A 15,458-nucleotide genomic window follows, 5' to 3' on the forward strand; every position below is an offset into this window, starting at 1 on the left:
CTTTCTTCCTGTAGAAAGTCGCAGTGAACTGGCAAATTAAGCTAACATCGTTTGAGGAAAATTAATGGGGAGTTGGATAAAGCACACTTGAACAGGGCTTCTATAATAAGAAATCTTATCCTAGCAATTGAAATTTACTTCAGGTTCAGGTCTTTCGAATTATGACACTAATACTTTTTGGGCAATGCATAATTATAATTAGTTCTGTTATAAAGTTAATAGTGCATATTCAATACATCCTATGAAACATCTTGATGACAATTGACTGCTATGATTCTGATGTAACTTTGGAGAAAGGAATAAATTCCTCAGAAAATAATTGAAAGCCTCTTGCCCCTTCAAATATTTAACTGATTTTTTTTTTCTGGGGAAAATAAAAAAGGAGAGATGCATATATACATGTGTTTGTGTATACTTACGCATTTGGGCTGGTTTTTATCAGGCAGCTCATCTGAAATTCTCCCTGTCAAAACTGGAAAGAGAGGAGGGGCAATTCCTAAATTGCCTCTACAGGGGAGTTTTTCTTTCAGCTTTAGGTGAGATTTGACAAACAGGCTAGAATTAGGAGTAACATAAATAGAATCCAAGAAAGGTTTATAAATAAGAAAGATTTAGGGGAAAAACATGAGAAGAGGAACTTGTGCTTATAGTGGCTGAAGGCCCAACTTCTTCATTCTATAAGGCCAAAAATCACCAGTCCCATATCTAAACGTCATAATATATTTTCATTCTCATTTTTAAAATTCTAACTTTCTCTGGAACCGGTATCTGTATTGGTGACCATTCCCACAATGACCAGATATGGGATGACTTATAGTGAAGAAGTTTTTAAGAAAGAAAAGCCTGACTCAGAGATAATGGATGTGTGCCACCTTGGTAACAGCCAAAATATTAACAATGTAGCCTTCTATTTATATTTTATAAAGTAGAACATATTTGTATTTGGGCACAAATTTGAGGGGGCAGAAAGAAGCATTCAAAGAAATCACAGATTGGCTGCTAATCCAGATAGGGAAGCAATCATTAACTGACTCTCAGATTCTGACCAGCTCTAAAGATTCTCAAATGTAAACATGGCTCAATTCATAGCATCACAATGTCTACAGTCAGTCAGAGCTGACCTGGCTGCATTTTAAAGTGAAAGGAGAAGAATTGGGATTTGGAAAGGCGGTGATATTTTTATTTCTGTTTTTCAGAGCAAGAAGACCAGAGAAGATATTGCAAGGATGATCACATCCTATAGTGTTTATGTGCACAGAAAGGCTTTGCTTTTCCTTTAATGGAAACAGGTGCCATATATGGGCGATATATACCCATAATCCTTTCCTCACATCTTAAATTGTTTCAGTAGTCACACAGGTATTAGACATTTGTTTCTGCACCTTAGACAGAATAGAGGGCATCTATGAATTGAATCTGCATATTATATGCAGTCTATACAGCTCTGTATTATTGGTGATATAGTGGAAGATATTAGAGGGATGGAGGGATGGAGGGAGGTTAGATGGATAGATAGATAGATAGATAGATAGATAGATAGATAGATAGATAGATGATAGATAGATAGATAGATAGATAGATAGATAGATAGATAGATAGATAGCGATACAAAGGTTCCTGGGATAGTTATTGATTCTGCTTTACTCCAAGCTCAGGAAATGGAGGATGGAAAGGAAGAAGAAAAGGGGAAGCTACATTGGCCCCAGCTTTATGAGAGTTTCCCTTTCCCTCTTCAGTTAGCCTTAGTTTCCCTCCCCCTCCTGTTAGATGGGCAAGGGTCTCCTCTCCCATCCTATTCAGAACATAGCATGCAACACTCACACCACTTCCCTTAGAAGACACCCCTTCTCAGCCACCCTATTGTCCTAGAAAACTGCATGAATTCGCTAAGAGCTGAGCTTAACCCAAGGAGGAACTTATTTATAGATGTATAAGGAGCAGGAGTCATTAAAACGTATGTCCCAAGCCTTATGTGAATTTGCATATGGATGCATAAGCAGAATGTCTCGCCACCTTGATACATAGCTGATTTTTTCCATTTTCAAAATACTTGTTGCTAGCCATAGTTTGAGTTGCTTTTCATCCTGCCTGGAGATCCTGTGATTCTTCATCATCTCCCTGGGGCTCCCCCCACTGGTCAGCCCCACCGCAGCTCAATTCCGCATTATCTAGCTTCAAAGGTAACTCCTTCCTCCCCTCTGCTTCCAGCCTCAGGGAGGATCCTGATTTTCTGCCCATCAGCAATCCTGCCAACCATAACAAGAAGTTCCTTTCTGTCTATTGTAGTGTCTTCAGCAGAAACATTTTTTTTCTCCTTTCCTTTCCCAGTCCTCAGGCTTTAGAAAAGTACCCCGTAAGCCCCTGGGTCTGCTCCCCATGCTACTTTCAGCCTCAAACAAAACTTTTGACATATATTTCTCTTATGAAGACTTTCCCACTACAACCTTTTCCAAAAATTTCAGTCCACTGCTTGTTTAAAAGCTGTTCTTTTCAATGCCAGGAGCCTTATGTACATATATGACATATTGGAGGAATTAAAAAAAAACCCCATCGAAGGTCTTTTATTTGATTACTAACCCCTTATTTATGCATCTCCACACTTACGTGGGCAGATGCAACATTTGAATCATATAATAATTGGCTCTGGGAAATCAGTAGCTCATACTAATAATATTGTGAGTGGCCAGAATGAAAAGACCTATTTCTTTGAATGATGGGGCAATTAATCATGTGTGTGGGCTAATGTGATGGTGCCAGTTATTGCAATGGGAGAAAAACCTCTCTCCTACCACTATGTCTCCTTCTGCCCCATTTAACTGGCAGGCAGGAGAGAAAAAAAATCTCACCTTTTTACTCATTAATATCTCATTACTAGCAGTCTTCCAATATTTGGGGAGGTCAAGCTATTCTCCAAAGCATCCAAAGGCAGCACAAGAAGAAACTTATCAAAGAGAGAAGCCACCTAGAACTAAGGAGACATTTACTGTAAAGACAATTAATCGGTGGAACGACTTTGCCTTCAGAAGTTGTAAGTGCTCCATCACTGGAGGTTTTCAAGAAGGGATTGGACAGCCATTTCTCTAGAATGGTATAGGGTATCCTACTCAAGCAGGGGGTTGGACTAGAAGACCTCCAAGGTCCCTTTCAACTCTATTATTCTTTTATTATACCACTAGTTGTCTTTATTTTTGTCTTATCTATTAAAAATGCCATTGAGGTCTAATTTCTTTCAATGCACCTTAGAAATAGAAGATCAAGGCATTTCACATCCAGAATTCTAACAAGGTGTTTTCAAGGTGTAAGCAAATGGCAGGGTCACATATAGAAAATATGCTGGGAACAAGTGAGCTTGCAGTGAGACTTTTATCTTCTACTGATAAACAGTGTCAATGACCTTAGATCAACAAAGTTTTATCAGTTACCTCCTGGGCTGTGACCTTGTGAATTGCATTCCCACTATTTGGGAAAATTATCACTGTTATTTAATATTCAATTAATCAAATGTCTGTAGAAAATTTCACCTTGATTTCCAGGAAGGAGGGCAAAGGGTAGCCTGAGATATGCAATCGTTTCTGGAAAGGGCCTTCAAACCTTGTCAATCCACTGGAGCCAAGCACAAGTAGCTGAGCTCCCATTGATGTAATGTTTCTGTGCCATCCATGTTCATAGATTCCCTGCCACCACCTGAGCATCACCCAGCCACCAAAAAAAAAAAGGGGGGGGAGGGGGACCCTCTGTATGGCAAGATGTCTGGGTAAGAAAGAATTGGCAAAGGGTATGGCTGTGAATAAAGTTTCCAGGGTGGGGAGACTTGCTTTACCTGGGCCAAGCATCTAAATTTTCAGATTCACTGCTATAACAGGAGAGGGAGTTCTGACTGCTTCCAGCTATTCCTAATAGGTCTATATACATTTATATTTTATTGACATGTCTATTTTCTGGATTAGGACTGTGGTCAAATTGTTAATGTGGGAGAAGATCCATTTGTTTCTGAACAAACCAATCGGCTCAATTTCAACTCTACCCTCCAAACCCATTGTATATTTCAGAGAGACACACACACAGAGAATACAGCTAGTCCTTGGCTTACAACAGTTGATTTAGTGATCATTCAAAGTTACAAGGGCACTGAAAAAAAGTGACTGAGCACTATTTTTCACACAACCATTGCAGCATTCCCGTGGTCACATGATGAAAATTCGGATGTTTAGCAATTGACTCATATTTATGACAGTTGCAGAGTTCCGGGTCATGTAATCACTCTTTATAACCTTCTGATGAGCAAAGTCAATGGAGAAGTCAGATTCACTTAACAATCATACTACTAGCTTAACAATGATGCTTATTCACTTAACACCTGTGGCAAGATAGGTTGCAAACTGGGGTAAAACTCACTTAACAAATATCCCACTTAGCAACAGAAATTCTGGGCTCAATTGTGGTTGTAAGTTGAGGACTATCTGTATATTAAAGTAGATTTTCATGGCCAGTGTTAGTTAAACTATGATGAGCTTTCAGGTTAAATACCCATGGCCTAGTTTTTCTGCTGTTTCTCAAGCAGTGGTGGGTGGCATTTTCAGAGGCAGAGTGGCAAAAAAAGTTGTAAAATGGGACAGATTCACTTACCACATTTTTCACTTAGCAACATAAATGTTGGGCTCAATTGTGGCCATAAGTTGAGGACTACCTGTAGCATTGTTGTGTCTACCAAACTGGAAGCCCCGTGTGCTTGTGTGTCTTTGTTTCTGTATGCATTTAAAACTGTACCAATTTCTTCTGTTGATTCACCATGCTAAAGCCAAGCAAATTACATGGAGGCCAAAGGTATCCCACCAGCATTAGTTCTTCTGAGCCTAACGTTATGAAAAATGTCCCTTCTGTAGGAAAATCTTTCAGAAATACAGACAGTTTTATCTGAAGCAAGCCCACCAACTTTTTTTGAAATAGCGAAGAAAGTGGGTTAGAATGACTGGCAAGAGGTCTTGAGCTGCCAATTTTCCTTCCTTGCAGTAAAGCAAGGCTAAAACAACACCCATTTCTATGGCTTACTAATTTTTCAAGCCAATATTTTTGTATAGCTTGTAGGCTTTATAAGCCTTGGAAAACCCACAAGAGGCCACACATTTCTGATGTAATCGTCTTTGAATGCAACAAAGCCCATTACCATGTCAATGAAGGGGATTGGCGGGTATGTGTGTGTGGGAGGGGGACTCTTGCCACAGACCAAGGGGGGTGGCTAGTTTCACAGATCACCCCTGAGGGAATTTTCACTACAGCTACTGAAATAATAAACTCCTATGCCCAGTTTCTCTGGATTGTCCCCAATGAGATTTTCTTATTCAGTAGGTCACTTCTAATCTCCGATAATTCTGTCTCCCCCCCCCACCAAAGTGTCACTATTTCATACCATGTTGTTATATATAACAAATGTTGCTAGGCTTACTAGCTATAAAGTCTCTCTCTCTCTCTCTTTCTCTCTCTCTCCCCGCTTCCCCCCTCTTTCTACTCTATCCCCCGCTCTCTCTCTCCCTCAGATCATCTGAGTTCTCTTTAACTTTGTAGACCTTTCATTTTGCTTCCCCAGATTTTGTGTTATATTACTAGTTATCTTGTTTCCCACCTACCCCGCAGCAGTTCTTTATTAAATTCACTTTAAGTTACTTCACTATATTTCTAAGAACAGCGGTTTAGCAGTCGCCCTTCCCTCACTTATGTAATCCTATTAGTTTACAGTAAACTAAATGAATGTAGAATATTTTCTTACCAACAGAGTCTGACAGAGATGGTGAGACTCTGCAGCGGTGTTTAAAGGATATTTAGGAAAGGAGAGGGGAATCACAATTGTAAGAAACTGTAGGCATTATATGAATTATACCCAGAGTCGCTTTGTGACAAGATGAGCAGCAAATACATTTCAGAATAATAGATAAAAAGGCCAAATCCAATCTGAACATCTGAGTGACTGTGCAACAAAATATAATAAGTAGCCAAAATTGAGGTTTACTCTGTCAGGTAGAATCCAGAAATAGAAATTTTACTCTCTCTTAAAACTGCAAGTCAAATAAATTTCTGCTGGTATAGTAATCAGGTGAGGGAAATTAAGATAATATATATGTATGTATACATGTATACTCTAAATTATACTATGGATCTCCAGTCTCCTTTTCACTTCTAAAACCAAAGTACCATATTTTTCTATGAAATGCCTCAAATGTATGTGGAGCATAAGCTGATGGAAGAGGCTATAAGATATGACATCTGGAATACGTAGATGAAATTGGGGAGTGGGGAATGAGGTTTGTTCTCATTTTATATTCTGGTGGCTTGGTCTGTCAGTGTTGGTAGGAGTTGTTTTGATGGTTCCTTAGTTGGGTTTAGTTGATTGGAGTATTGTTTGCATCTTGATTGTTGGTCTAATGTCAAAGAGTTAATCAACAAGCCAAACAAAAAGACCAAAACACCTCACTTGCAATCAACACTCAGATGAGCTGAAGATTAGCATTAAACCAACAATGTTTTCTGTTTTCTTCTCTAATTTTTGGAATGGCTGAAATAATAACATTCGCTGGAAATATTTTTCATTATTCCTAAATAAGTTGAATGGGCGGTATATATTCTGAAGTCCTATATGTCTGAGGCTCCTTTTTAAGGAACATTGCCACAAAACAGCTACAATGTTTGTGTTTTAATAAAACAAGCAAAAAAATCTGCAACTGTTCTAATAGTTAATACATTTTAACCTAAATGGATTATTCAAATACCTCTTTATAAAGAGTTAGTCAGGTGAAGTTGTATTTTGGATCTCATTTTACATTTCATTTCAGCAAAAGATGGCAATAAGTGAGGTCCAAAGGAAAAAAAAAAGGAATTTGATTTGTTTTGTAGATCCTGTTAATGCTTCTGAGTCTAGTTTTTCTTCAGTCTGCAAAGGTTTTTTTAGCCCATAAATTTAACTTTCTAAAAATTGGGGTGCAATCCAGGTCCTTTAAAATCCATAGGAAAGGTGGGCTGCACTCTTGGGTTTTAACTCTAGCAAGATCATTTTGCATACATTTCTGATGAAAGGTTTATTTTGGGTCTCTGCCTCATGGTGTTCAAATGCCAAACTGGCTGAGCATGTCGCTATTTGCAGGGCTTAACAGGCCTCAGTGATAAATGGGCCCCCATCATGCTTTGCCCCACACATTGAAACCACTTCTGAATCTTGGCACTTCTTTCCCCCAAAGCCATTTTTTTCTTCTACAGGGTACACAGAAAGGAAGGGAGGAAAACAGGCCTCACGCTTAGAGTTGCCAACTATCAGGAGTGACCAGGAAAGTATAGCACTTGGCTGACTTTATGAGGAAGTTTCCAGGACAATTTTCACTTGGATTGTGTAAGTGTATTCATTTAGACCAGACCTGGGTATTTTATGGCCTCTGGGCCACATCCAGCCCTTTTGCTCTTTCTGTCCTGCTGGCGTTGATTGCTTTTATTTTGAAGGCAACTGTAATCCCCCCCCCGCCCCCCCCGCCCCAATGTGCCTGTGCATGCCTACACACCTTCACATGTCTATAAGTGCAGCCCTCCCGGTTTCTCCCTTAGGAAAAGTAATTGCCCACTCCTGATTTAGACTGACCTGTGTGGAGGGCAAGGGAAGAGGAGAAATTCTCAATTGCAGATTCATGACTGCTTCAAGAAAGGATGTCCATTCCAAATATCTTCCAAAAATAGGAGGTTACCTATTATTACCTGTTATGTAGTCGGATGACACAGGAGGCAGACACGGAGCTGAAGGTTAACGTCGATTTATTGAAGCATAACAAGTTGCCGCGGCTGCCCTGGCTGGGCAGGCAGCCCGGAGAGCGAGAGCTGCCCTGGCCGGGCAGGCAGCCCGGAGGGCGAGAGCTGCCCTGGCCGGGCAGGCAGCCCGGAGGGCGAGAGCTGCCCTGGCCGGGCAGGCAGCCCGGAGGGCGAGAGCTGCCCTGGCTGGGCAGGCAGTCCGGAGGGCGAGAGCTGCCCTGGCCGGGCAGGCAGCCCGGAGAGTGAGAACTGCCCTGGCTGGGCAGACAGCCCGGGGGGCGAGAGCTGCCCTGGCCGGGCAGGCAGCCCGGAGGGCGAGAACTCTTGCGAGCGCTGCTCCGCTGGTCCGCTCTCCGCTGGGTCGGCTCTGCTCGACAGCCGGCTTTTATAGCCGACTGTCAAACGGAGCCAACCAATGGGAACGGCTGGTGTTCCCGCTCAAACAGCGGACCTGGTTGGGGACCCCAACCAGTTCCAAAGACATAACGGAAACTGACAGGGACACAACACCCCTTCCCCCTTAGCTAGGGACATGGCAGCCCAGACTGGGGACTGTGGTTAGGCAGGGACACAACATTACCCATCCTGCGCTTCCTGTTCTTCTCCTGCTTTTATGTCATATTATTGTACTTACACTGTTTATTTTTTTACTGTTTCGTTCCTTTACTATTGTTACATTTGCATTTTTATCAGGTTGTATTTTCCATTGTTGTAAGCTTCCCAGAGTAACCCCAGAGCGAGATGGATGGCAAATAAATTTAACAGATAAATAAATACATTTCCTTATCCTGATATAGTCTGCAATTTCATAGACACCTCCATTTGCCGTTTATGATGTTGCTATCATCAGATATTCTGGTGGATCTGAATGTTCCAAATTCCTGCAGAATTTTCCAATAAAACCACACATGCCCTACATGTTAAACATGCAGCACATATTTTGAACAAATTGCAAAGGAGGGAGACTGGACTCACAACCTTATTGCCCCCGGGCCACATTATGAAGGTGGAGAATGAGAGTTTGTCTGAGCAAGAGATATTTTGGACGTATTAAGACCATGTGTTACAACAAGCTTTTTAATCTAGTTTTTAAAGAATGAACTGCTGTAAGTATATAATTATTTCCCAAATACGAATGCAGAATTTGAAAAGGGGTTTTTAATGAAAGCGCTACCTTTTTATTAGCAAGTGCAGAACTTAATTATGACAATAAAACATTTATGAGTTAATCTTTTGCTGCTGTTCTTCTTGTACCTGAAAGCAGAAACCCAGCTTGCCTGCTTTTTTTAAAAAAAAAAATAACTAGCTTCTAAGAAGGTGGGTTAAATTTCTCTGGTGAAGAATTCAACAGTGAGGTTGTGGGGATTCACTATATTCTGTTAGGAATATCACTGTTAGAAACTAGCTATATTATTTTATAAGTTTAGATATCAAAATATTTTTCCTCTTTGCTGCCTGCCATTTTAAGAGCCTGGGTGAGTTGAAAATTACATATCCCCCCCCTCGTTTAAATCCATGGGAACCAAGGTTGAATATGGGTAACAAATGTAGATGTGAATAAACAAGCTATTCGGTATTTTCAATTTATTGCTTCAATGCATTTTTTGGGAGGGGGGGGGCAGGTTGGGTTAACTCCGACAGTTAAAAAGCATTTTTTTACTTTAATAAAAGTATGTGCTTGGGAGAGGAGACAATTTCAAATGCAAGCTGGACGCCAGAAATACCCCAAAGAAAGTTGTATAATTGTGCTTCATTTTTTAAAATGAAACAACACTAGTAGCACACATATATTTAAGTCTATTGATTTTGCTGGGATTATTGTTTTGTAACTGTCATTGCAATTTTTACCCTTGGTTTGCGCTTTGCACTTAAAAGTCTGTAAAGCTTCTCAGTCATCCAGGTCATGGTTGTCCCAAAGGTGCTTTTTCTGGAGGCAACCTGACTTTCTTGCTTTTTCTTTGAAGGTGTGAGAATCTCTACAGACTTTTAGCTATCCAATTTTGGATGAACACCCTTTGAATGGTGTGGGAGTCAGAATGGATTTCCAGAGGGGAAAAAATTGCAGACTACGGGAACCAGGAGCACCACTCAGGTGACCTCGAGGACACAGAAAAACCCCCAAGTGCTTCAAGGACCCTAAAAGGATGCAAATGACCAGCTGTTCTGCAAGAAATAAAAAAAATCCTTCCATTCCTCACTATCCTGTCAGAGCAGAAGAAGCTTCTTGGATGAGAAGTGAAACATCTTCAAAGAAAAAACAAGAAAGTCCAGTTGCCTCCAGAAAAAGCGCCTTTGGGACTAGAAAATATATTTTACTTTTTCCCCCTGTGACAGTAAAGAAAAACTTTAGAAATGTGGGAAGAAAAATGTCTTTTGAGAAATGTTGACTCTGGTCTCCAAAACACGGTTGGGTTTAAAGAGGCTCTTTTCTGCTCTCTGAAAAACCTGCCCATATACACATATTCCATACTGGAAAGTAGAAGGAGCATTGCGTTTTGGTTCAAGCTGGATCCAAATAAGAGAAGCGCATTGTGGGTGTGTAGTTTCCAGTTCTGAGAATTAGTCAGAATTGCTTGTTCTGGATGAAGCTTGTGTTCCTCTTTGAGGTCTGGGGTTAAATGCAAGGAGAATCTACAGACTGTAATTTTTTAAAAAATTCTAGGCTCCATAACTCATTTTGAAATGGAGGTATATTCAAGTAGCCATCAGCCAAAGCAAATGGAAGTTGTAGTCCTAAAACCTCATGAAGCCATCAGAATGGAAAAGACTAGCTTATTGTTTCTCTTTCAGCTATTATTTACAAGATAAAGCTACTAAAAATAAGGATAACATCAGTTCCCAAAATGCTAAATGAAACATAGTGACTAGATGACGTCTTCATTTCACTAAGACCCTTTCCCCATCTCTTCAGCCACCAACCTGCCTCCCCACTTTCCTTATTTTCCCAAATAGCAGCCCAGGAAGCAGCAATGGTGATAGCAAAACATGGAAATCTGTTTCCCATTCCATTGCTCTGGAATTGCTTGAATGGTCAAACTAAGGGACAAAACAAGGAATCCAGGGGAAAATATTTTCTCCCACTCTCTCCCTTCACTTTTAATTAGGGTAACTTAATATAAAAAGAGTGATTTGCAGGGTTGAGGACTTCGTTATCCTCAAACTTGCCATGTCATGTTGCCATCATGTGACTTATTGCAACATTTTTCCCTCTGTGGAGCTGGGATGGGGGTGGCCTGTGTGTGTGATACATCTGGCCCATGGTCCGCGAGTTTGACACTCCTGATCTAGAGGTCTGTTGGTGTGGCTAGGTTCATTATTAGTTTGGAGTCTAACTTTGGTGTACTTACATTGAGTTACAACCATTTATTTAGTGACTATTTGAAGTTACAATAGCACTGAACAAAGTGATTTACTGTATGACCCCTTTTCACACTTATGACCACTGCAGCAGCTCCATGGCCATGTGATCAAAATTTGGATGCTTGGCAACTGTCATGTATTTATGATGGTTGCAGTGATCAGCAAAGTTGGTGGGGAAGCCATATTCCGTTAACCACTGTGTTATTAACTTAACAGCAGTGATTCAGTTAACAACTGTGGCAAGAAAGGTCATAAAATGGGGCAAAACTCACTGAATAACTGTCTTGCTTGGCAACAGAGATTTTGGGGTTCAATTGTAGTTGTAAGTTGAGGACTACCTGAAGTGGGATTTTATGAGCACTAAAATTTGTTTAAAAGCTCCATAAAAAGTTCCAATAGTAGAGAAAGAGGCAGGGGGAGTTTCATGAAGTGATATTTAGACAATGATCCATTAATTGCTTGAAAGTTCTTTCCATCCTTTGGTGCTACATTGCTTTTGACAAGATAACTAGACTTCTGTCGAGATCACATTTAATCTATATTTTCGGTCTGAAACATGATCTGTAACATGCAGCAACCCAAGGGGTGTTGGGAGTAGTTTAGAAAACTGTCTAGGAGCTGGGGAACTCTTGAGGTAATGGCACTTGTCATCTGACAGAAATTTCAGCCACACAATTTGGGATAGTGTTACCAAAAAAATGTTGACAAAGTTATTGTTCTGCTGCATTACGTATCAAGGGCAGACTTCTGAAAAGCCTATTAAGCACCTGTGTTACATTAAAGATAATAACTGAATTTCCCTTCGTGATATTAGATATGATGAAGTTTTTAAAGCTACAGCTTCCCATCTGCCTCAGTCTCCTTAAACAGGCATGGAAGTAGTTTGGTGCCGAACATGCTAGAAATTGGAGCTCAGGGGAAACTCTGAAGCTAAATTAGAGATGATGGAAAACTTTCAGCAAATTTGCAAAAAGCAATGAAGAGGGAGGAATTTCCATTCCCAATCTCTAATGATAAATCACTCCAGTGCTTCTTTGCACTTTACCCCGAATGACCAGTTTTTAATTACCCATCATAAGTACTAAAATTGCAACTATTGAAATAAGTCTTTGTAGGTGTTGATAAGTGATGAGCATTCAGATCTAAGTCAACAACAGGGATAATTTTTGCAAAAGACCCAAAAGAGCAGAATATAAACATAATGTAAAAGCTTGGCATCAGACAAACCTATTTAATCAATAAAATACAGTATTAGATAAAACATTTAAACCTCAAAGTTATTAATGTGCAAGTAAAAGCCTTTTTTTTAAACAACCGTAGTTGCCTATTTGGATGCTGCCACTGTAATTTGAGGATTTTTATCTGCACATAAAATTTTAACATATTCGGAAATATCTCTTCCTGGCTTGATTTAAAACAAGCCAGATAATATCCTGAAAATATGCATGTATTGTGGCAAGACAAAGTGAAGGGTTTCTCTGGCCTCATGAACGCAACAGAGGCAAGGTTTAGTTTCTCACTTTTCATAATCCTGTCAGATCTAAAAGAGCAACTCTTGCCTTTAGCTTAATCCTTTTAGACCAAATAAAAATCCTTATTCTTTTACTGTTCTTTTCCCTCTGTCTTCTGTAAACAGGGACCCAACTATTATTGCTTTCAGTAAAACAGGAACTTCATCATCAGAGTTGCATTCCATCTTTTGCAACCACAACACATGAATGAATGGCTCAATCAATCAAACATGAACTTGGGGAAAATATCTGTGGCTGAGTAAAGCACCAATTCAACTCTTACTTTGAAAAGCTGTATTAACTGATAGTTACATAGCAGAGATACACCTGTGCCTGCCCTCATGGGGGGAAAAATATTTTTGCTCTTTTTCAAGAAAATACTGACATAGTGGTTTTGCTGAGCATAAAATGCCTGGAGCTTCACAATGTTAAACAAATGAAAATAAAGAAATATTAAAAACACAAATGGATAAATAATGTTTTTGCTGCTGTTTATTTAGATTCCGTTTTCAAGCTGCTTGATGCCAGCCAGCTCCAAGCAGTTCACAAAAAGTGGCTAGAAATCATACACAAAACAAATTGATCACAGTTGGAATTGAAAAGCAGCCATCCCCTCATAGAACTCCCAATATAATACATCATTTGATCCTCAGAGAAAAAGCAGTCCATGGCACAGTATTCTGTACAAGTTCTCATGTAACAACCACAGCTGTTTGATGGATGTCTGGATTTAGCTTTCTCCCATAAAGCTGTCAGCCTCAGTCCTTTCATCATAGTCTAGTGAAATAAGCATATGTAGCCATTGACACAGCTTTATAATATCCAACAGTTGTCTCACTCCTTGCGCCAGCCAAGCGTCCTTCCATATAGGAGCATAAATTCAGTATATGACCATTGCTCTAGCCCATCTAGATGAACTAGATGATGAAGGAAAAGCAAGCCAGTTATTGTTGAAAGGATAGCAAACCTACTCTTCCATTCTGCAAGAGGAAAAGGAAGGAAAGGAAATGATGAGGAAAGGAAGTTAGTTATTGTCGCATGGCAAGTCATCCCAGAGGTAGGAGAAGGAACAAGATAGGAATTCTGGCCAATGGAAAGGGCTTCAGAGCAAGGGCTGCAAAATTTCATCTTTTAGAACCTCTCATGCAGGTCATCATCTTGGTCATCATTACTGTGGAGATACAAAAGGTGTATTTGAGTTTTCTTGGCATTCTTTACTGGACAAAGAAAGAGTCAAAGGTCAGTCACTCCCAACCCAAAGCCCTCTCATTACACAGCAGGTATGCAGGCAATCTCTCTCTCTCTTTATCTCTCTCTCTCTCACACACAGATCTATCTACCTACTACTTACCTATCATCTAGCTATATCTATAATATCTATTATATCTATCCATCACCTAGCTATTATCTCTAATTTTTATCTCTCTATCATCTATCTATCTATATCCATCCATCCATCTCATCTCTTCTCAACTCATCTCATCTCATCTCATCTCATCTCACCTCATCTCATCTCATCTCATCTCATCTCATCTCATCTCAACTTTTTAGCCACTTCTGTTTAATTTTCCCTCTATTGAATCCAGGTTTTCCCCCCCGCATCTAGGCAGAGAATGGGCTTTGGAACAGTTGGTGATGTCTGCCTCAACTTGTCTCCAGATTTTTTGCCAGACTATAGTCTGCCTTCCCTGCATGAACTCAAGGAATGTCCTGCTGATATTGCTGCTGCTGGAAACAGGTTCTGTGTTGTAGCAAGAGCTTTCCTTAAGTGTACCAAGACTCTGGGCTGACAAGCCACCCAGGTAGTAGAAGGAAACGTCTGCCACATTGCAACTCCCTTCAGTCAAGATAGCTCTGAAATCTGTGGGCAGTTGAAAAAAAGAGAGAGAGAGTTGAAAGCAAAATATACTTCTCCCACTTCCAAATATATTGGTGACATGCATTCCATTTTAGTTTAAGAGCATATCTGTATCAGGACTGTAACACAGCCCACTGAATGACTACATAATATTGCTGGAGGGAAAAAGCTTTCACATATTGACTCAATATTTTGTATCTAATAAGTATTAGTATTGAGAAGTTTCCCTTTTGAATTCTTTATATCTTTCGAATGTGGATGCTGATGTCTTTCTTTTCTTTTTTAGCTTACATTGTTCTGCAGCTATTGAAAGATAGAATTGATTACTTGTAGTTTTAAATTTGTCATTGATTGTTTTGCATTGTGTGTATTACATAAATATCACTGTGTGTATCTAAGTAGTTTTTAGCTTCCCTTAAAGCTTGCCTGATTTGGAGAAAAAGTTGAATGTCCAGCTTACAAGATATGGGTAGATAGTGGCATGATCTGCAGAAGACCAATAAACACCAAGGAATAAAAATGTTCTTGAAATTAATGGAGTTTAGTTTGTCAAGCAGCCCCTTCCTTTTATAGATCTTTGTATGCTAAACCAAATCAGCCTATGAAAATACATTCCTTGATTTACTGGGAGGAGAAAGCAAATGAAGAGCAAACTCGAATTACAGTAACTACAGCAATATGTATGGGCTATCTAACTGCTCACTTACCTATCTGGCAGTGCTATATTCTAGTATAGTTCAACCTGTGGACCACAGCCCACTAGTGGGCCATGAGGGTTTGCAACTGGGCTGTGGAAATGACTGGCAAGCGTGCACGCACACACATCCCCACTTGTGCAAACAGCAGTTGAATGTGCGTGCATGAGGGACAGGCGAGTGTGCATGCCACTCAGGTAAATGGAGCTGCGCAGGCTTGCACACTTGCTGGTTGCTTAGACAAACCATCCC

At 40.1% G+C, this 15,458-nt stretch overlaps 2 protein-coding genes across 14 annotated transcripts in view; one reads left to right on the plus strand and one right to left on the minus strand.

Annotated features, from left to right (window-relative positions):
• The window catches only part of LOC148127038 (uncharacterized), a 31,833-nt gene extending 22,146 nt beyond the window's left edge, over positions 1-9,687 (minus strand). Inside the window, exons 1-2 of the mRNA XM_087927680.1 lie at positions 9,631-9,687; positions 7,732-8,177 (exon numbers count right to left, since the gene is read on the minus strand). Of these exons, the coding sequence (XP_087783806.1) occupies positions 7,732-8,177; positions 9,631-9,687 (503 nt within the window). The remainder of the gene's footprint in view (positions 1-7,731; positions 8,178-9,630) is intronic.
• Positions 1-15,458, plus strand: part of LOC113436991 (uncharacterized) — a 266,907-nt gene that overhangs the window by 229,858 nt on the left and 21,591 nt on the right. For 8 of the 13 annotated variants that reach the window (XR_015741862.1, XR_015741851.1, XR_015741850.1 and 5 more), the window contains one exon: positions 7,246-7,375. The exons of 4 other annotated variants lie outside the window; for them this stretch is intronic. The gene's annotated coding sequence lies outside the window, so the exon portion shown is untranslated. Of the gene's footprint in view, positions 1-1,196; positions 1,964-7,245; positions 7,376-15,458 lie in introns of those variants that run through there. One more of the 13 variants, XR_015741860.1, reaches the window with a different exon arrangement.

This window comes from Pseudonaja textilis, chromosome 2 (genome assembly GCF_049901715.1).
Source record: "Pseudonaja textilis isolate UNSWEBS1 chromosome 2, rPseTex1.2, whole genome shotgun sequence".
Taxonomy (NCBI): domain Eukaryota; kingdom Metazoa; phylum Chordata; class Lepidosauria; order Squamata; family Elapidae; genus Pseudonaja; species Pseudonaja textilis.